The following is a 21,146-nucleotide window of genomic DNA, read 5'->3' on the forward strand; positions in this document are numbered from 1 at the left end:
GGTCAGGTATATCTTTATTCTTGCTGAATATGCTTGCAATCTGTGCAAGAATAAATTGCAGACTAATTTATTTTTGGTATGCCAAGCAAGTTCCACAGTTTGCAAAGGGAACGTATGCCGAGGACGCCCTGTCAATACCCTGGCAACCTTCATGAGGAATAAAAAACGTGAGTCAGTCTGAACCTCCTGCTCCCAAGCCAGACACATCACCTTCACTTGCCTCCTTGCTGTGTAATGACATATATTCCTGATCTTTCCTGAAGAGCAATGGGACAGATGATCTTCACAAGGCTCCAGCCTGGTGGCACAGGCAAACTCTGACACAGACCTTTGACTCTGCTGCCTTCAGTTTGCCGTACTCCCTTACCACAGTGTATTTCCATGCCCCTTTACTCCTTCACTCCCACAGCAGCAGATATGCTGTCTGATTTCTAAATGGACATGTGCTTCCCAACCCTGTCTTCTGGTTACCAAAGGTTGTCATCCTCCATCCATAAGTGCTAGGGGACATCTTGGCTTATGGAAAGTCTGTTGAGAGATGGGCAACTCTATGACCACAGGAAATCTCATTACAAAAACCCCACAAAGCCTACGAGTGATCAGACAGAGATGTAGGTCCTTTTGTTCCTGGGAAGCAGGCAGGTCCACGCAGGACACACAGACACATATGCTGGCAATTTACTGTGGTGCAAGGTGAGGGAGAATGGGAGAAATGCATGGACCATAAAAGCAGCCATTGTGCTCTGCAGCTTGTGTCTGGGAAACCCAGCTGGAAGGTGTGAACGGTGGCAGAAGGGCAGAAGTGAAACTGCAGCTGTGACCAGATTGGACATTTCCTGGCTCAAGCCACTAGTTCTTCTCGTTCCTGTGGAGCAGAGGGTTCCCCACAAGATGCACATGCACATGTGGTGTGGTACAGTGGATAGAGTTTACAAGCGGTGAGAAGAATGGTGCAGTTGTGCTGTCTGCCCTCACAACTGCTGAGCTTCATATGTGTGCATGAGCACCATGCCTCTGCTTCCCCCTTTGTTTCTTTTTTTCATTTTTAATCTCCTCAAGCAGGGACTGGCACATCACTCCTGTGTGTGTCACATGTACAGTCTTGTATATTTCACAAGTACAACTTCTAGCCCAGAACAGTGCCAACCCAAGTGCTTTCCGGATGATACCCTAGCAGAGATGAAGCATGGAGATGCCAGGCAGGATGAGCCCACTGGCTCCAGCTGGGGGAGGAGGGACATTTGAGTGCAAGCCAGCATTCACAGTGATGATGAGTCACCCAGGTATGCACAGTAACTACAGTGGTGGCCCTTCCAACACCCGCAACATCCTTTGCGCTGTCTCTTGGTTTCCTGTTCCCAGCACAAAAACTGTTTGCCTTTAGCAAGTTAAACCTGTTGCTTCCTTGCATTTTCCCCCTGCCTTGGATCCTCTAGTATTTTGCTGTGCCTTTGCAATCTATATGCATCTGAGATCCTAAACTTGGAGAGATTACAGCGTGAACTCACTTCTAACTGATCTGAGACTGATACTCAGCTGCTAGTGCTCATACCATTCAACAAGAGGCAGCACTGGATTGATCAGTGCCTCAAATTTCACACATCTTTGGTTCTGATACTTTTCTTGTGCTGTTGTCTAGTCAAAAGTGCTAAACATTAGTTTGTTGACCCAGATTGTAACCCAGCATTTACATGAGGGAAGAAGACACTCCCACAGCAAGTTGCACAGATGTGCAACTTCCTCACACAACTAATGATACTAACATCAACTAGATTCCTGCCCTCAGTAGACAGACACAAGAACTTGTTGTTTGCAAGAACAAGGAATTAATCATATTGACCAAGCATTCATTATGGCAGCTATCAAAAACAAGTGAGTTTAATTTTTGTAAAGAGGTCTGTTTAGTGGGGAAGGTGAATGTCATATTTTACACTTGGGTGAGAAGGATTAGTCAGGTCCTTGGTTGGCTCGGGCTGTAGCTGGGGCACAAGAAGAGTGCAACAGGCACTCTTGCTTGATGATTAGAACAGCTGTAGCAGAGCCATAGGGAATCTACTGTCTGATCTGCAGTCAAAAAAGGATGATCATGAGTGTTCTCATTGGGCTTAGTGCTAAAAGGGAGAGTCTTGTGAATATATCTCAGATCCAGAGCTAGAACAAATTACAGCAAATTTGGAGGTGGAGGAAAGTCTTATTTTTAAATACAGATACTCTGAATTTAAAATTTTTCATTTTTCTGATACTGCTTGTATCTCAGAGGCTGGTGAGTTGACCCAAGGATCTCAGCACACAGCCAAGTCAAACATCATTAATCTAAAGGTATCTTAGACCCAATGAGCATACTGTGCTTGATGTGCAACCCAAGACATATGCTCACTGGTTTTTTATTTTATTTTTACATATATACATAATGATGGGGATAAAAGACAAATCTTGCATCTGTGTTCCTACAGTTGTTTGCATATCTGTACGTAAAGTATCCCTCAGTAGTTCCAATATAGGAGATGCCTTTGCTTTAAATCTTTCTTAAAATAGTGCTTTCTATGCAATGTATGCAGCAAGCAGTGTTTAACTTGTGTGCAGAGATTCACTCTGTAACAGACACAAACGTGCAAGCACAGAAGAACCACATCTTCTAGACAGACGCTAACACTCATGTCATGGCTAGTGACCCAGGGCTTCCAGTTTCTGCTAGCATCCCTCAATAGCAGCCCAAACAAAATGTTCTTCTGTAAATTGATTGCACAACAGATAACTTTTCTTGTGGCAAGTCCCCATAATTCAGCAGATGGGAGAAGAAGGGAGGGAAAATCAAACTCCATGCCCTGGGACCCAGGCTGTTTCAGTGATTTAGAAATTACCTCAGTGATCTGCAATCATTCTGGGCACTTGGTATTGCTCAAGTCCCTCTGTCTCCCTCTTGCATTCGCTCTCAGCACAGTAAAGCTAAGGAAATCCAGGAGACTAAATTCAGTGCTGCAGATTAGGGATGGGAAGGAAACTGGATATGCATGAATTAAACAAGACCATTTGCCTTCTCTGATGTGCAGATGTTTTTCTCTCAGAAATGCAACTTCTTTTTTTGCAGGTGACACCCACACATCTCCTTCACTTACTGGCGATGATAATGAAGGAGATAAACAACTGGAGCTCATGCAGTTAGACTTAATCTTTGTATGTCATCATCACCAAGAAAAGCCACAGCAATAGGAAAATAGAGCTGTTTGCTGCTTCTCATTTCGAACTGACATTTCTTCACCAAGTTGCTCATGTAACCTATGGACTCTTTGAACTTCTTTTTGTGCCTATACACTGGTCCTTATTTTGCCTCTCTGCCTCAGTGGTTTGAAATCAGATTGCAGAACTACAACAGAAACTCCTTAACAAAAATTTTTAAAAGAGTAACAAGAAAGGAATACTCTGATTTTAAAATGTTATACTGCAAGTTAAATGTAGGATTTGTAAGTAAGTAAACCTCTAGTTCAGAAAAGAGAAACCAGCAGAAATGAGGGTATTTTAAAAATCTTTTTTGGTGAAGTGTACATGCATGGTTATTTTGACTTAAATTTTAGAAAATAACCACAGGACCTTCATCCTTCTGAGGGCTGCATTTATTGGAGGAAATTCACTGGCGCTGCAGTCCAAACTAATGCATTTCTCTAGCTGCTGAAGACAAGCCCTGGAGTCACTTAACTCCACTTTTCCTGCAGTCAGCCATTCATCCATCTTGCCTTTCCAGCCTACTGTGGTTTTCTTGGCCATTGACCTTTGAATATAATTTGCTACTTTCATCTCAAAGAGTTTCCTGGGACTCAACAGTGTGCCCAAGTCCACACACAGGACCTAACCTGACTTTCACCATCAATGCAACCAGTTTCTCATTGATGCATAGCAGCCAATGCAGGAAAAAAGTACTTCTTGAGGCAAGAAGGACTAGGGTGTTTTTAATACTGTTATTTCTAGTATCTGGCCAGGGAGAGGCAGAAGTCTGCTTTGTGTAATGCATCCTGCAGCTGGTTTGTTCATTTCCATTCCCTGAGGGACTGTTCCAGAGTTTCACTGAAGGGTTTCAGAGTGGTTTCTCCTTTAACCCCTTTTGCTTCTTCCATCCTTGGTGGTGTATTGCTCCATCACAGGGCTGGACTTGAAAGTAGTGTCAACTTTGTGTGTCTTCAGCAGGGAAAGAGGTTATTCCCTTGCTGTCCAATTCTGTATCTTCACAGTCTCATACTTTTTTGTTGTTGTTAAGATAAAACATTGGCATTACTTCAGCATTCTACTAATGAGAGAAAGAGCTACATGGGATAATGCTCCCATAGGCGACATTCTGCCCTGGACTTCAGCCTCTGTCCCTGAGCATCAGGAGCTGATGAGCTATGCAGAGAAACAATTTCCTTTCTCCAGCCAGTTTTGATTTGGCTGAGGAAGGCTGAGAAGCCCAGGAAGAAATGCAAGCAGCCTACTTCATCATTTTCATGAGAAAAAAAAATAAAAATAAATCAGCTCCTATCTTGACCACTGGTGTTTGAAGATTAAAGTAGCCCAAGGGCTGTCACAGGCAGCAAGCATAGCAGGAAATTTAGTTCACTCTGACTCACAACAGAGTGATGTAATTTAATGGGGCACTGACAAGGCTGTTGGGCATTAATTTAGCTATTATCTAAGTTAGCCTGATTGTTGGTTGTGTCCTGCTACAGCCCTCCATATGAGTAGCTTGAGAGGTCACTTGGACTCTGTACCTTCAGTGTCGCCAACTGACCACCTACTCTGACAATACCTGGAGCTTCTTACTGCAGCCCTGCGCTTGCTGCAAGGGAGCAGACCAGCATCTCTTAGCGGTGCATGCTCAGATTAGAAGGCAAAGTCTCTGTAGGCAGGGAAAAAAGTGCAATTGTAATTAAAGAGCCACTCCGGTCACACAAGGGGGCAGAAGAGAGGCTGGATAGGAAAGCTTCCTTCTGGCATTTCCTGCCTTTGATTTCTGAATTTTGCAACCTGATCTCTTTTCTTTTAAAGTACTCTAGTATGTAATTTCTTAAGCTTCTTTATTTTAGAGCAAAAGGTTTTTTGTAAAAAGGCCATTTGAACCTCCTACCAGATTGAAACCACTGTGTTAATTTCCACAGAACTGTACTGTTACGAATTGTTTGTTTGCATCTTTGTTTTTGCTGGTTAGGGAGTAATCTTTCCTGACTGAAAAACTAGCGTTGTTCCAGCCCATGAGAACATTTCAACCTGATCCAGGATAGTTGCCTTGAAGGAATAAAAAGCCAGTGAGGAAAAGGTATGATGTGGCCACATAATGATATAACGGTTAGGAAAACTGTGGCATTTGAAAATTCCTGGTCATTTCAATGGTCAGATGAATGAGACAGAGCCAGCTCCCCAAAACTGAAGTCCTCCTGGTAAGCTTATGAAAATAAAGTTACATTTCCTTTTTATTAACAAAAATGGAGAAAAAGTAAGAACCAGTGCCTTGATCCTGGAGATCCAGTAAAAAACAAACAAACAAACAACAACAAAAAAAAAAAACAAACAAAAAAAAACACAAAACAAAAAAAAAAAACCAAGAAACCCCAAAACCAACATACACACACACCCCAAAAAACCACCATGAATTTGAGACCTCTTTTGTCTCTTAGCAAATGGGTTTGTATGAAACTGGCAGCCTCCTAATACTTTGTCAGCCAGATTGGCAACATCAGACTATCTGCATGCCCTTGAGGCTGGAATAGTACCGTACTGTAATGTGATGCTCTAACAAAAGCACCTAATTGTGAAGAACAATCCATTTGCATCAAGATAAGCAGCTAGTAATGTTTCCCTCTCACAGCCACTTACAGACACTGACTTTGGCTACAGATTACTGCCTAGTGCTCTTTTCAGCCTTTCCCACTCTTTATTGGACCTTATCAAAGCTAATGTTGTACTCACTACTCTAACCTGTTTTCTGGTTAGCGTGAGTGACTAACAAAATTATGTCTTGGTCTGTGATTCATCTTGAATAAAGTATTTTCCAGTCACACAGCAAAAGCCTTGCTGAAAGTGGAAAGATTTGATCTTTAGCACTGAAGCCTTTGCTTGTGTGCTCCTAAAACTCAAGCTTTTTGTACCATGTTATTTGTTAGTATCAAACATACCATCAGTAGCCAAAGTTGCTTCTGCCGCCAGGGCATGTCTACAGGCATAATGAACTTGGCAATAACCAAAAGCCTGCTATGCACAGGAAATTAAACATACAGAAATTAAACGCACTGTGGGAAGCACGTGGTGTGTGGGATTCCCACGTGGTTTTTTGGCACAACTGAAAATCTGAAGATGATGGGAAAAAATCAAAGGGATGAAAGACCCCAAATCCTTCAAACAGAACACAAGTACCTATTCAATCACCACAGGGCTCTAATCTCATATGGCAACTCCTTACCCCAAAATGAAGAGGAATGTGGCATACAAGACAGGCTTTGTGAAGCAAATAACTAGTCAGGGGTACCTGTGGAAGGCCAGTGGTGTTAGAGATTAACAAATCGGATGAGTTTCTGAACTGCTGAGTCTGGCATAGAAATGGAAGTAAAAGATATGATATGCAAAGAAGGAAGAGGTGATATTGTTTGACAAACATGCAGGGTTCATGTTTGTAGCTGCAGAAAAAAGAAGAGGCATTTTGAGAAAATCTGATACAGGAGGAGGATGGTGGAATTTGGCGGATTCAAACTAGAATGAACATCGGAGACTTTTGGCTTTAGTAAACCTGACAACCCCAATGGTGAAGGCTCAAGATACTGCAAAGACAACATAGGCTACCTCCTCAGCATTCGTATCCTAGGGGCTTGGTTCCTGGAAGCATAGAAGAGCCCGGCTGTTGCTGTGCTGTGCTGGAGACGTGCAGAACAGGAATCAGCACACAGGGGGCTGGAGCTGCACAACCCTTGACTGACCCCTTGCAACACATGTTGATTGCCATTCAGATATGATGACTGCAGATCAGATGTTCGTTTGACTCTGAGTTCCAAAAGTGGGGGAAAGGAGGATGAAAAATTAAATCACTGTTTGGCAGAATATATTTGCATTTGACTTCAGACCTGTGTGCAAGGCAGAAAACCCTATTTCATCTCACGCTGCCCTCCATGAGGGCCAGTTTCCAAGTTTGGAGCAGCAATACAGGGAGGTTTCTCTTTACATCTTCTGGTAAACAGCATGTAGACGCCAAAATCAGGGCCAGGGAGGGCCAGGGCTGTCCTGGCATGTTATGCATTGCCTAAGACCAGATGGAATAAATTAGGATTGCTCTGTTTGTCATATACGCTAATCCACATATGCAGAGCCAGACTCCAGGCTTAACTGGCCTCCTTCTCTGCAAACACCTTCTTTTAGTTCCTTACAGTCGTGGTTAAAAGGTATTTACTGGTATCTCATGTCCAACAGTCTGTAATTCTTGTCCCTACAGTGCTTTAATGTAACAGTGATGTCTATTTTAACACAGTGCTGGGGCCTCTCCTGTCGTGGTTCTCCTCATTTTTTTCATTATATGTTTAGGATGTTTCCCTGCATCTCCCTTTCTTTTTGGTCAATCAAATGAATTAATATTTGTTCCAGATGTTCCAGGACTTACTTTCCAGTATCATGTCCTGGGAGCTATCAGTATGTTTTAAATATGGAAATTACAAAAACGTAAGGGGAAGGAAAGCAAATTATACCAACATTTGCTTTAGAAAGTAATACTTCCCTCTGACTAGCCTCAGGCCCAATGCATTTATTCAGGATTTAATTTACTGTATCTATTTAATAATTTTAAAAGGAGATTGCAAAAGCTATAATAAAACTCTAAGGAATATAGATATAATGAAATAGATACATCTATATCTAAAAATATAGATGTGCAGTTTAAACAAAGAATGTTTACCCTGTTTTATGCTTTTGATACACATTTGCCATCTCGCCTTACATTTGCACTAGAAGATGAGATTTTTCACAGCACATTGTAGTCAGAGCACTTGTTAATGTTGTGTTATAGAATGACAACACTGGTAGATGGCATGGAGCCTGGCGAAACGGTGCTCTCCCCTGACTGAGGACTGTGCCCAGCCTGCTGCTCTCTACCAGGAGTGGCTGGATGCCCCTGGCACAGGATCATCCACTTCTCCCCTCCAAGTGAGGAGAGAGGTGGCAAGGTGTTAGCATCCCTCCAGTCAGTGCCAGCAAGGAGGGCCAAGCCGGGACCATGCAGGGACTGCCCTAGGTCCTGCCTGGCTCCCTCCCCTCTGCCCCCTGCCCATGCTCTTTGCTGCCTCAGCTGTAGTACACAGGCACAGTAAGGGGCTTTTCAGGAAAAGAGATTAAAAAATTTATGTGGAAAAATACCAGCTGTGGTGGGGTTGTGCATGCAATGAGGGGAAAGCAGAAGAAATAAATGAAAAGACTTTGTTTTGAAGTTTTTCAACCCAATCTAAGCTTTTGGGTTTGGTGTACTGACCCAGAGCAAATCCCTCAGGGCCTGCTGGGTCCAAGACTGTGGTACTGTACCAAATGCACAGCACTGCTTCATGGCAGTGAGCGCTTGGGCCTCGCTTGCCATTGCCATTGCGGGCTCTGTGCCCTGCTCTGGCAGAGCTGTGCCTGGCTGGGGGGACAGCAGGCACCTCACTGCTGCTCAGAGATGGCAAAGCACCCTCCAGGAATATGGTTTGTGGTGGTATGACTCAGAATGAATGGTTTGGGGCCCCGTTAACAAACTCAAATAAAACTTCGAATTTGGAACTGCCGAAGTTTTTTTGTTGGGTTAAGATGTTAAAGCAGATTATTGCCACACTTCCACATATCTATTTTTGTCATGTCCCCTCAAAGAGAGAAAGAATCTTCTTATCCCAGTTTGGAGGAAAGTAAATGTTGTACAATCCTAGTTTTATTTCAGAGTAGGAATATGGATTTATTTTTCATTTAATTGTTTATTCAGTAGTCCCTATAAAATAAACCTCATCTCCGCAGTATGAAAAGGGATTTTATGCCAAGACAACCCCAATTACAATTTAGGATGTCTTGTTAATGTAAACATACTTAATTAAAAGAATGAAGCAGGTTTTGCTGAAGACTTTGTCCTACTCCAGCATGGGGCATTCCTGAAGAACATCTTTAGATAGAAAGCTAACCTCCAGTCAACACAAAGTTCCTCGAAGTGCCCAGCGCAGTCCCTGCAGGTGGCTGACCACTTGCAGGTCGAGTTCACAAGGATGGGAATGAAGGACCCTCTCACACCCCAGAAATCGGGTGCTTGTGAAAAAAATTTCAAGTGATCTCTAGTTGTTTGAAACTGGACCCAGATTTTCGAAAGAGCTCTGGTACTACCTAGGTGCCAGAAGATGTGCATGAATTTTCAGGAGGACTCAGCAGAATGCCTTTTGGATGAAAACAAAAATTCAAAAGTGGAAGTAAAGCTCTCTTCAAAATCTGACCTCTGTGTCTTCTAATGCTTCCCATATGACTCTGTGTTCCCTCGCTGTAGGAGGCAAACAAAACAGAAATGGGGTTCTTCATGACGACAACAGATCTTTCTTCTTCTCCTGCTTGTCTTGACTGTCTTCAGGTTGATTACTTTCTCACTCTGTGGAGTTGCTTGGTCATGACTTCAAGTGGCCTTATGAACATTTACAAAGTGTCCAACCTAAGGACTCACATGTTGAAGGTCTAGTAGCTTTCTATCAGCTTGTTTTGTCCTGGCAGCCCATTTGTGCCATAGCTTAATAGCTTGGATGCCTTCCGGCTGACTTTTCTTTCTTTCTTTCAAGCATGTGTTTTGAACTTCAAACTGTGCCCTGGTCTTGTAGGGAAGAAAAGATATTTTTTTTTTTTTACATTTTGCCATATTTAACAGCAACAAGGATTTCTGGGGATTAGGCATACAGGAAAGGAAATTAAGGGTTAAATCTAAGGCACTAGTTATTAGGAAAGGTCAGAAGTTCTGGTTCTCCCAACAGCTGAGCAAAACCACAAGTGTTAGGAGGAGACCAGCTCTGAGGTCTGATGCTGTCTTTCTGTCTTACCCACTGAGAACCCTCAACACAAGTTGTATCTTATTTTCACCTGTCATGGAGAGCAATCCTTTTTCACTCCCTCCCCCCCCCCCTCCCCCCCTTTTTATGTTTGTTTGTTTTTTCTTTTAGTATATGATATCAAAGTTTAGCCAATACTTGCTATGGTGTAGGTATCCACGATCAATAATGACAAACATGATGATGAGAAAATGAGAGGCTGTCCTTCCATATCTGAGAGCAAGTAACTGCCTAGAAGCACACGAGGCTACTGGTGGGTCAGCTGGTGGGTATCATGGCTGCCAGGACCGATATGCAGTGTAGTCTCGTGTTGGTGCATAGGATGGGTAACCCTTGTTCTTCTGATATGGTGGATGCCGGGGAGTCATGTTCATGTAGTCACTCTGATGGTATATATTCTTCTTGGATTTTTGCTGTTGGAGAAGGGTGAAGAGAACTGTGAAAACATTTCTGCAATTAGTCTGTCTCGCCTGGCATGAACATTCGAAAGGGGAGAAGAAAGGGAACAGGGATCCTTTGAGCAGAGGGGCTTTGATTGTTAATAAGACCTGAGACAAGTTAATAATGGATTTGATTAATTTCTCCTTCTTTGAATTAACAAATTGTCTCACCCAACATTCATACGAACTGCTGACAGTTCTGGCCCTAGGTCCTGGTTCAGGGAAGCAGGCATATTTATAAGGCAGCCTCAGGATTAAATACATTTACAAAAGAATTAGAACACATGTTCTCATAAAATAAACTATGGAATTTGCCCAACCTGAACTTAAGACTCCAGCTTATCTGCTGAGAGATTTATAGTGTTAGTTCTTCAGGTAAAGGAATGCTGCAAACCAAGGATACAAACTGGTGCCTCTCACCATCAATTCTCAGCTGTGGAATGACTCAGCAGAAGCAATGCAGTCTGAGCAGTCAAAGGCTGTCCTCATTTATTAGGAGGAAAAAAGAAATTAGCTTAACTGAAACAAAATAAGAGCAGGAAAAATCAGCCCAGGCTATGTGTATCATAGTTTGCCTACCATTTACAGCAGTAACACACAATGTATATGTTGTTCTGACCTTACCTTCAAGGGGCAAAAGAATTAGAGCTGATGTTAGTCTTTTATCTGCCTCACTATCTAGGCCTCAAAAATTTCATGTCCACTTGAATTCCTGCCTTATAAAGTCCCTGTGAGACAAGGGACATCGTCTCTTTCAGAAATAAGAGTAGCAGAAGACAGGTGAAATAATTTTACTATGATCACAGAGAAAGATGGGCTATAGCAGCATTTGAACCTCCAGCTGCCGCAGGCTGTGCACAAGATTGGTGTTTTTGCATAGGTTAAGGATTTATTGATCAGGGGCTAGGTAAAGTGCTTCCATGCTTTTTTCCTTAATACTGATCATACCTTCTTTTGCAATCTCCTTTTTACTGAATTTTCCTTCCTATGTACATAAATATTTGCATATGCTGCAATATACTTGTGGTGCTCTGGAATTGGAGGAGGTTTGCATTAGCAAATCTGATGGCTGAATTATGCTGTACATGCAGAGTGGGGTAGTTACTGTGAAACATTTTCAGCTTTCTTATATTAATGTTATATATATGCAAGGTGTGGAACATAAGTTACATGCTACTTAAGCCATGCAATGCAGTTGATGCATGTAAATCATTTGATACAAAAGCTTTACATATATGTGTTCATCTCCATAATACAGGATTTTTAATTCACCTGAGAGGTAATTTTGCATGGAAGAAAGACTAGGATGAGTGGTTGCTGGACTGTTACAGGATCAAAGACTGCTACTTTTGGAGAGGAAAGCAGTTTTCCTCCAGGGAAGGCAGAACTGTATGAAAATGGACAAAGCTTTAGCTGCTTTCAGGAACTCAAGTGAAACAGGCTTGCCATGGCTGTCAAGTGTCATATTTTAGGACCTTTTTTTACAATTCATAATGTCGTCTAGGCTGCTGTATTTACCTTCAGCAACACTCTAAGTACATTCACACTCAGAGTATATATTATCAAGAAAATACCACCAGCAACAATAACAGCAGGTAAAACCTGATGCAGCAAACAGCACACATCGCAATGCAGCCTTGTCACTCTTGCTGGGGGCAGACATGTTAGTAGCAAAGCGTGTAGCCATTAGGTACGAAATGAATATAGCAGACAGAAAATGGTTCCGATTGTAAATGATGGATTTGAAGCTACAGTATCTCATCAAGGCACAGTCACTCTTGCACAGCACTGTAACACCAGCAGCTGTTTGTTGTAATCCCTTCAGCTCTCCTAGGAGTCAGCCCCTACAACAAGGCACAGAGAAGGACCACTTAACCTGCCTTTGCATTTTCCTATGGCAATTCCCCATTTGATTGTTTTCCGTTAGAAATAGCCATATATTGAGCAAGTGTATTTTTGTGAAACACTTAACAGATCTCAAGCTTCAGCTAGCAGTGAGAGTGCCTTTCTGTATACATACAACATTTAACCTGTCAGGGACTCTGAGCCCTTTATACAGGCTACCTCATACTGTGTTGAAAATCATTATTTAACGACAAAGATACAGGGGAACAACAGAATGCAAGGAAGAGAGCTCTCTACGGTCATTGTTCAAGTCTTTCCCACACGGAGTAAGTAGTTTAAATCAGCTCTGGAAGATCAAAGTCCTGAGAATTTTCTAGGAAGATGTCCTTCTGCTGCCTCTGTATCATGCCTCACTCTCTCTTTGCTCCAACAGGCAGAACTGGACGTGACGTGGGCCAGACAACTCTCCAGAGAGATGAGAAAGCAAAAATAATGACCCATAAGACTGTCTTAGCTTTCTTAGGGTTAAGGTACAGAGGCAGATGAAGGACTACTGAGATCCTGGTGCTCCTATTCGCTTGCAGTAAAGCTGCCAGAAATAGTGGGTACTCGGGGGAATTGCTGAATAGGTGCAAGACATCAGTGCAAATGGTCTTGGGCCAACTGAGGGTTCCCTAAAGATTGTTTTACTCTAGGTGAGCTCCTTCTGTCAGTATAGCCTCAAAGGGTTTTTCCAGGAATGCTTGTAGTGCTGGATTTCCCTGACAGGGATAATGACAGAGGTAGAGACAGAGTCCCAGTATTGCTGGTGTGCAGGGCACTGCCAAGACTATGGCATTACTATTTGCTTTAGGACTCTTCTGCAGAGGCCTGACTGCCCACCTGAGGAGTATCTGGTGTTTCAACTCTTATGGGGCATAGCATGGGTGTGCATATATACATGGGGTGAAGAAGGACTGTGATCCTGAAGTGAGAGGTTATCAGTGAGTTTGTGGTAAACATGGCAAGTATAGCCTGAGAAATGAACTAGGGACAAAAAGCATATAGAGCAAAGGAAAATAGTAGTTTCTTACCCAGTAGTTAATAAAAACTGTGGTTATTAGCATACTGTAGAAAGCAAGAACTCCAGTCACTGCTACCATAATCCACAAAGGAATTGCAGACTGAGGCTCTTGTGTTTGGATGGGCGTCTCTTTAAGGAAAAGAACAAAGAAAACTTTAAGTACTTGAAAGCAAAAACTTCAATCTCTGCTTGTTTACTCCTTGCTCCAATGCACCATTTGTATTCATCATAGTTTAAAGATGTCTTCTTTAGGACATCAGGAGCAGGAATGTAGTTTTACCAAGCAACCCAACTTTCTTCTTTTTTTTTTTTTTTAATGAAACAAACTGCGTCAAGCCATCACGTAGGGAGTGTGTGTAGGGAGGATACTGGCCTACAGTGATTTCCCTGCTTACCTTTCACATGAATGACAGTCCCGTTGCTCTTCTCATTGTAGACATACGGGGGTGGATACATGGCCTCAATTTTGCAGAAGTAGATGTCAGTTTGGCTGGCACTCATATTCCAAAGATTGAATATGACTTTGTCTTTATCATGAATCCCCTGGCAATTGAATTCTTTATTTGAATTACTGCTAATTTTGGTCGTATTCCACGAAATAAAGCAAACCTCAACCGCACTGTCTGTTCCTTTGTGCAGTGAAGCTCGGAATTCCTTCCCTGTTCCATTGTATGTGTAGTTGCAGACTAGAGTTGCAGTTTTGTTAGCTACAGTGAGCAAAGGACGCTGAGCCACTAAAATCTTGTTTTCTGGAAGAGAGGAGAGGGGAGAAAGTGAGAAAAACACTTGTTTATAAAATACATTATGAAACTTCAGAACCACACATCCTCCTGTGCAACTCTTCTCCATTTCTCCTCCCCTGCTGACACTCCCTACCTACTAGGGAGTACGTAACCACCAAGCTGCAGAAGCAGTTTCTTGCAGGAGGTCTTGTTGCAGCAGTCCCCATCTATATAAATAATTACATAGTCACCAGGGGAGACTGTGAAGTCCTGAGTGTTTTTCTTCAGAGTCAGAACACTGGTACAGAAAGTGGCCCATGTGATTAAGATTTAACATCAGGGCTCAGAAGGCTACTCTGTGTGTGTTTGCCTGTATATATATATAAGGCCACCTTAGTCTATCCTTACCTTAGCAAGCGGTTTCCCAGGGGACATTATGGAGTGAAAATACTGTGAATTAAATGCTTAGTTTAGCAGTCAGATAAGATAATATTATTTATACATTTGCTTTTTAATCCAAGGACAGACTTGAAGAGTTTGCAGATGGAATTTGCTGAACCATTTCAAGGGTTTGGACCTTGCACAATGAGCACTAAAAGCATGAACTGCTATCATTTTAATGTAAAATAAGTAATTTATCTAGCTAGCAGCTGTAGTAGATTCCTAATCTCTCAGAGGACTCAGGAGCTGACTAATTTGGCACTGCATTAGCACTTAGCACTTGAATGGCCTGCAAAAATACATGTCACATGAAGGTATAACTCAATTTGAATTGACTGGACTGACACATAAACAGGAAATGTTTTCTGGCATGTAGACCTCTGTGCTACCATCTGCCAGACAATGAAACACAGCAAGGACTATGCAGAAAGAAAACTTCTTCCAAGAAAAATCATCCTGTACAAATGAGGCCCTACTTTTTAAATGATGACCCGTAAGTAAGAGGAAGGGAATCTGGGCTTTTAAGCTAGGAACTTGGCAGAACTAAGGACAGCCCTTTTGTGGGTGTATATGACTGTGTAAGTCTTCATGCAAGCTCAATTCTTATGAGATCTTAGCAGCCTTTTATAGATCCCTGAGAATTGCTGTGCTTGTGAGAATGACAATTGCATCTCTTGTCCTCAAAATCTGCTGCAAAACCTATATTCTTTCTACTGAATTCACGTGACGAGACTTAAAAAAGGCTGGTAAGGGAAATGGAGTAGGAAGGAGGCCAGATCTAGAATGCCGAGAAAATAAGTATTTCACCATGTTTAACAATACTTAGACCAAATGGCTACATTTAGTGTGTTCACACCTGCACAAGAAGATGGAGTACCCCAACCTGTTGAGCAGGATACTCTGTTGGGATGAACATGATCCAGGGAGTAAAGTAAACACAAAGAGATGCATGAGATGGCCAGGACTAGTGGTGGGGTGTGGGCAGTAGAAAAAACCCATAGCTAGCAGTTTCTCCAGTTACTAGCCCAACCCAGGAAACTGCTGAAATTGTTCATTTTCTCACTGAAAGCCTTGTTTACCAGCACTTTCTTCTCCTGAGAGCAGGAAGACATGAGACAGGGAATACTCTACTGCCTCATCTTTAGCAAAGAAAGATTGCAGTCCATCCTCCTTGTGTCTCTTTGTTCAACATAGTTACGATGGGTGATGGAGCAGAATTCATCACAGTTCTGAAATCCCATGTTTGCAGGGAACCCAAACACTGTGAAACTTTTTGTTTTGATGAAGGATGAGCATTTCCAGGCTTTCCAGCAGAAAGAGACATGGATCTTGGAATCCTGGAACTGAGCAGCTGATTAATAACAGACAAGGTGGGTTTCTACTGACGTGCTGCCTGTGGTGAATTTTCATTGAAATGAAGACATTTCAGCAAAACATTTCAGTTTCATCGAATCAGCATTTTCCGACAAAAGCTCTCACATAGGCTTATAAGGCATTCTAGTAAGGGGTGAGGTTTGGATTCCACCCCTCTAGACAAGGTATTTGATCATATTTTTGTTGGCCAGAAAATTGGTCTTTGGCCTAAGTGGCAATGTGCAAGTCTGCAGTAGAATTGTTCTGCCTTCAGCACAGCAGAATTCTACGCATCTTACTTCAGACAGAGTTATTCTTCTGATTTGCACTGCAGTAGTGCCCACCACTACAACCCTGATTATCACAGGGACTGAATACACCTTCAGAAGAGACCTTTTCTGTCTCAGGGTTTACAGTCAAAATAGGCATACTGGAAAAGACACTTGCAGAAGCGTTACACTTAAGAAAAATGCTTGCCTGTTTTTCACCGCAAGTACTTACAGAAAATTAATGGATGTTTATTGCTCAGACCGATCACATTTTTGCGATGGCCAGAGGAAAGAAAACACTGAAAATCTCATCACTGAGGGACCACCTTCAAATGTTATTTAGACCCACCTGCAGACCCCAATGACTTACCTCCACCTTTTGCTGCTGTCAGCTAATCTGCATTCCTGTTGTTTAGTACATAGCTTCATGCCTTGAGCTCCACAATTTAACTACAACTTTGAACTATTTATGTCCCTGCCATGATAATGTGCTAATTGGTATCCGGTCTCTTTTGCTATACCTAAAAAAATCAAGTTCCTTCAACTTATATCCACCTCTTGGACTTATGGTCAGGTCTGTTTGCCTTGGTATGCAGGCTTGGTGTTGATAACCCAGCCCCATGCTGCTGATTTTGGAAGGCAGGGTGGCTGAGCAGTGGGAAAGAGTTTATTTGTGGATCATTAAACGAAGGCTGCTCTTACATGATTTAAGCTAAGCACCAAACCTGTTTTCACCAAGTGGCTCTACTACTTCAAATCTAAATTGTTTGAGGGACATATTTTATTTTTCATTTATAGGAACTAATTAGCACCATGTGAATTGGTTGGGCTGCAATGCCAGCAGGGGCAGGGCAGGCTTACCCCACAGGCCTATTAGGCCCTGCTGTCATCCTCCTCCTCCGGGCTTGGATTTTTTTTTAACTGAAGAAAGTCAATCATGCCAAAATGTGTATTAGTTTCATAGGGAAAACAAAATAAGGCCAACCATCCCTTACTTCACTTGTGATCTGAATAGGATTTGATTATATTCTTAGTAGGATCTGGACCATTCTAAGCAAACATGGCCTAAGGCTGCTTTTGTCTTCACAGAGATAGTTTTTCTTGTAAGTAAGTGTTGCATTGGGTTTGTTAAAATGGTGAAACTCTGAAACGTTTAGTATGTGTTTCCATTAGTGTATGCTTTCCCCTAAATAGGGTTACGATTGCCATTTCCAGAGCTGTGTTCAGTCATGCTGCATAGTAATAAATATCTATATCTTGGCCTTACCCAGCCAAGAAAATGGCAGTTATGAAAAATCATTGTCTACAGTTTCAAAAGCTGTGAACTCTAAAAAACATAAAATCATTTAAGTGTGCACAGGCTGCAAGCTTTCTCAGGATCTTAGGATTTACATGCAATGGTGTATAAGATTTCTAAATGTTTGTTAAACTTTTTTTATACCTTATTTGTCATGCTAGACATTTGTTATAATCACTTGTGAGGTTTTTTGCATCATGAGAAAAAATGCCACCCATATATAATATCCGTAAAATACTGACTGTCTAATCACGGACCCCTGATGCAAGCAAAACTTCATTGAAGTTTTTTTTCTTTCTTTCTTATTTGCCAAGAAAGTGAAATAGAGATGACAAAGTACGGAAAATAACTACTTTGAGGGTTTTTTTTCCCAGAACTTTCCATGAATCATCATCAACTATTGGAAAAAATATTTTGCTAAAAATATTTTGTATTCTCCTGTCTTTCTTTTCCATGCCAGTTGACTACAAGGAGCTATTTTCCAGACCAAGGAATCTGGGATAAGTTGGGATTTATATAAGCACAGTAAAGAAATGGCCCACTTAAGTCCCTGAGGGTATAGGGAAAAACCTGAAAGGAGTTTATTTCGTCCACAAACAGAAAAACACACAGCTATGTTATCAACAAAGCTATTGCATTTTTTTCTGCTGCTGGTTTGTTGCTCAATTACCTTTACTCTTCTTTCCCTGGTACAAGGGTCTTTCTCTTTTACTTTGGTTTTAGGTCACCCAGCTGTGTATATATTGTGCAGCTGGAGGGATCTGCACCTTCTAGCCGTTATAGGCTTGCTTTCTGCTAATCTTTTCTACTTCGGTGTGAGTACTACAGGAAGCATAGTACTACATAAAGCCCAGGTGACACTCTTGCTTTAATCAAACTCACTGTGAGCACAAGGGTTTTTCTTGTCAGTTTGTGATTTTTTAAAAAAAAAACAAGAATTTTTTGATGTCATCCTAATCTCGGCTAACCTTGCCTCATACATCTTCTGCATTCTGGTAACCTGAGTGGGTTAGAGGTTGATTTTACCACCCAGAGACCATAAGCCAGAAGATTGTGTCGGCAGTAAAAAGATGAGGTTATTCGTGGTACGCTGCAGAGGGAACCCACTTATATTACTTATTTCACAAAATGCACGGGACAGGCAACTTGATCTAGCAGCCTCTCTGACAGACCATAGCAAGGTAATTATTTAGCCAACAAAAAGGGGGGGAAGGACAAACTTTGTAAATGTTAATGTTCCTGCAAAAGGGAAATTAACAAACCGACCTTTTAAGTCCCTTTCCATGATTCAAACTGAACCTGCAGCACTCCCTGGTACATTCTAACAACAGCAGAATGGGACAAATTCTGTTGTCTTCCCCAAAACAAAATACCTGAGGCCTACAATACACTTTGTGGCTTGAGGAAGTCCTGCAGGGTTTTGACCTTCCTTATTGTTTTCCATGTACTGAGGATCAATTGTCTCGATCAAAATGAAGAGAAGAGGTGGAGAAAAGATATGGAAAAAAGATGAGAGCCCTGAGAATCAAGTGACTTCATGTGCTTCTCTTTAAGCAGTTGAACAGTCTCAGTGAAGCTATTGGAGAAACTGAAGCTCTTCATGCAAAGCAAGTGTATAAATGTCTATAGAGTCATGGCATAACCCCTGTCTCTGAAAACCACACACTATATTTTATTTTGTTGCAATTCAAAAGAGTTGCTTCACACCTCATGGAAATGTTTTTAAAACTGTTAACCCACTGCTGATACTTATCCCCTCCTGGAATCAGTGTCTTCTCTGACAACCCAGGGGCCCACTGTGGAAATAATTATGATATTGCAAACACAGAATTATAAACATGGGAAAAGAACAAGGAAGAAAAAGCCTATGATCTCTTAAAGAAATGTAGATCACGGTGTCATGGAAATTACAATGCCTTCACTGAGGAAAAGAATTGTAGAAAAATAAGGCAGAAATAAGGAAAAAATAGATTCAATTGTATCTCTTGTATTAGAAAAAGCAACTCTTTAAAGATGTTCTACATGTGGAAAGTTTTGTACTGGAAAACAGATTTTTGTTCCTATCTGTAACTTTCCTGCAAAATACAAAACACTGATATTTGGAGAAGACCCAACAACAGCAGTTCACAGGCCAGCGGTTTGAAAAATTGTCTGTCTCAGGATTATCCTAGCAAAAGCCATCATCCCTTGCCTTGCTTTGCATTTTGATGTGCCTCTTGGAAAGATGTGTCAACTCTGAAGATACAAACACTGCATCAGCAAGAAAACACCAAGACAAAACACCCTCCAACAAGACAAAATACGCTCCGCCACAACAGCTGAAGATTCAGAAAGATTCACTAAGACTCAGGATTTCAAAATCACAAAGAGACATTTTTTGTGGTTGAAGATCTTTTCAGAAAGAAGCTAGGTATCTAACACATATCAATAAACTACTAAACAACGCAAAAATCAGAAACTCGGCAATTCCCATCCTCCCATCTTTGAGCTCAGTAAGCAACTCTGCTTTTGGTACTTTTATTTGCTAGTTCTGTGAGGATGTGGGTGGGCTCAGCTCTGCAGCCCACCACACCAAAGCCAGGCCATGGTGAGACTTGGAGCTTTGCACAGGAGACTTGGGAGTGGTGGAGAGGCTGCCCCAAGAGAAGCACTGGCACCAGGTGCACTCAAATCCCCTGCCCCGCAAGAGAAGACACTTGTGAGGAAAATTTGTAAAGCCCAAGGGGAAGGTGAAATAACCCTCCCTCTATCTATGCATGCAATTTCCAAATGCATCTAAAGAGTAGTCAAATTAAAAGAAAGCTCTTAGGTCTTATCTTGGAGGGATACTTGTGGCAGGAAAAAAATCAGCCTCTTAGTTATATCAAGTTGATCCATGTGCAGTCTTAGTAGCATGATCTGCCTCTCCCCTTTCATCCAAACACAGAATAATTTGTGCAAAATTAATTCAAATCTATACTAGACCTTCTCCCTCCTGACGATCAAAGTGAGGAAAAATAGGGGAAAGGATTGAAATGGGGGGTGGGGGTGGGTTTGTTACCTGTTACATCAGCAGTGGGGATGAAGCAGAGCACCACGAGGATCCCCAGGAGCATGGTGCTAATGGTGGGCCCAACGCCTTGTCCCCACCCCCTCCAGGCAGTGCCACGTCTCCCGGGGCCCCGCGCCACCAGCCTTCTTTCCCTGTGGGGCTAGGCTGCACCCTCAGTTGCTCACACAACTTCTCTCCTCCTCCCTCTGCAGCACATGATACACAGCCAAGTGAAACCACTGTAATGGCAACGCTTGAACAGGAAGTTAATTTGTTTGATGATTCTAGCCTTAGGAAGTTGCTTCTGCAAAGCTTAGTAACGCCTAAAAGGTAGTGGAAGCCTGCCTTTCAAAATAGGGAGTCTCATCCCTGTATTGCAAGATGTGTGCTTGTGTTTGGAGCTCTGCAGGGTTGCTCCTATTGGGGAGAAATGGACTTCCCTAGAGGTGCAGCGCTGTTTCTTTACCAAGAGTACCTACAGACATACGCTGTTCCCATCATCGTGGTAGAAGCAAACAGCAGTTTCTAAGTTCCTGGTGGCCAAACATGGCCCCTCAGGAAGTTGGGTGCTCAGGAAGCTCCATCTCTCCTCAGTCCTCGGAGCAGAAACTTTCCTCTCTTGGCCTGCCAGCTTGCTTCTTG

General features: G+C 42.2%; 1 protein-coding gene across 1 annotated transcript; it reads right to left on the reverse strand.

Annotated features, from left to right (window-relative positions):
- Positions 1-10,153: 10,153 nt before the first annotated feature.
- On the reverse strand, positions 10,154-20,593 carry CD28 (CD28 molecule). The gene is made up of 4 exons (XM_049799974.1): positions 20,514-20,593; positions 13,787-14,140; positions 13,402-13,520; positions 10,154-10,456 (listed from the first exon to the last, which is right to left on the reverse strand). The coding sequence occupies exons 1-4, from the start codon at positions 20,566-20,568 to the stop codon at positions 10,316-10,318; spliced, it is 669 nt and encodes a 222-aa protein (XP_049655931.1). The 5' UTR covers positions 20,569-20,593; the 3' UTR covers positions 10,154-10,315.
- Between the last annotated feature and the right edge of the window lie 553 nt (positions 20,594-21,146).

The sequence above is a fragment of the Accipiter gentilis genome, chromosome 1, assembly GCF_929443795.1.
Source record: "Accipiter gentilis chromosome 1, bAccGen1.1, whole genome shotgun sequence".
NCBI lineage: Eukaryota > Metazoa > Chordata > Aves > Accipitriformes > Accipitridae > Astur > Astur gentilis.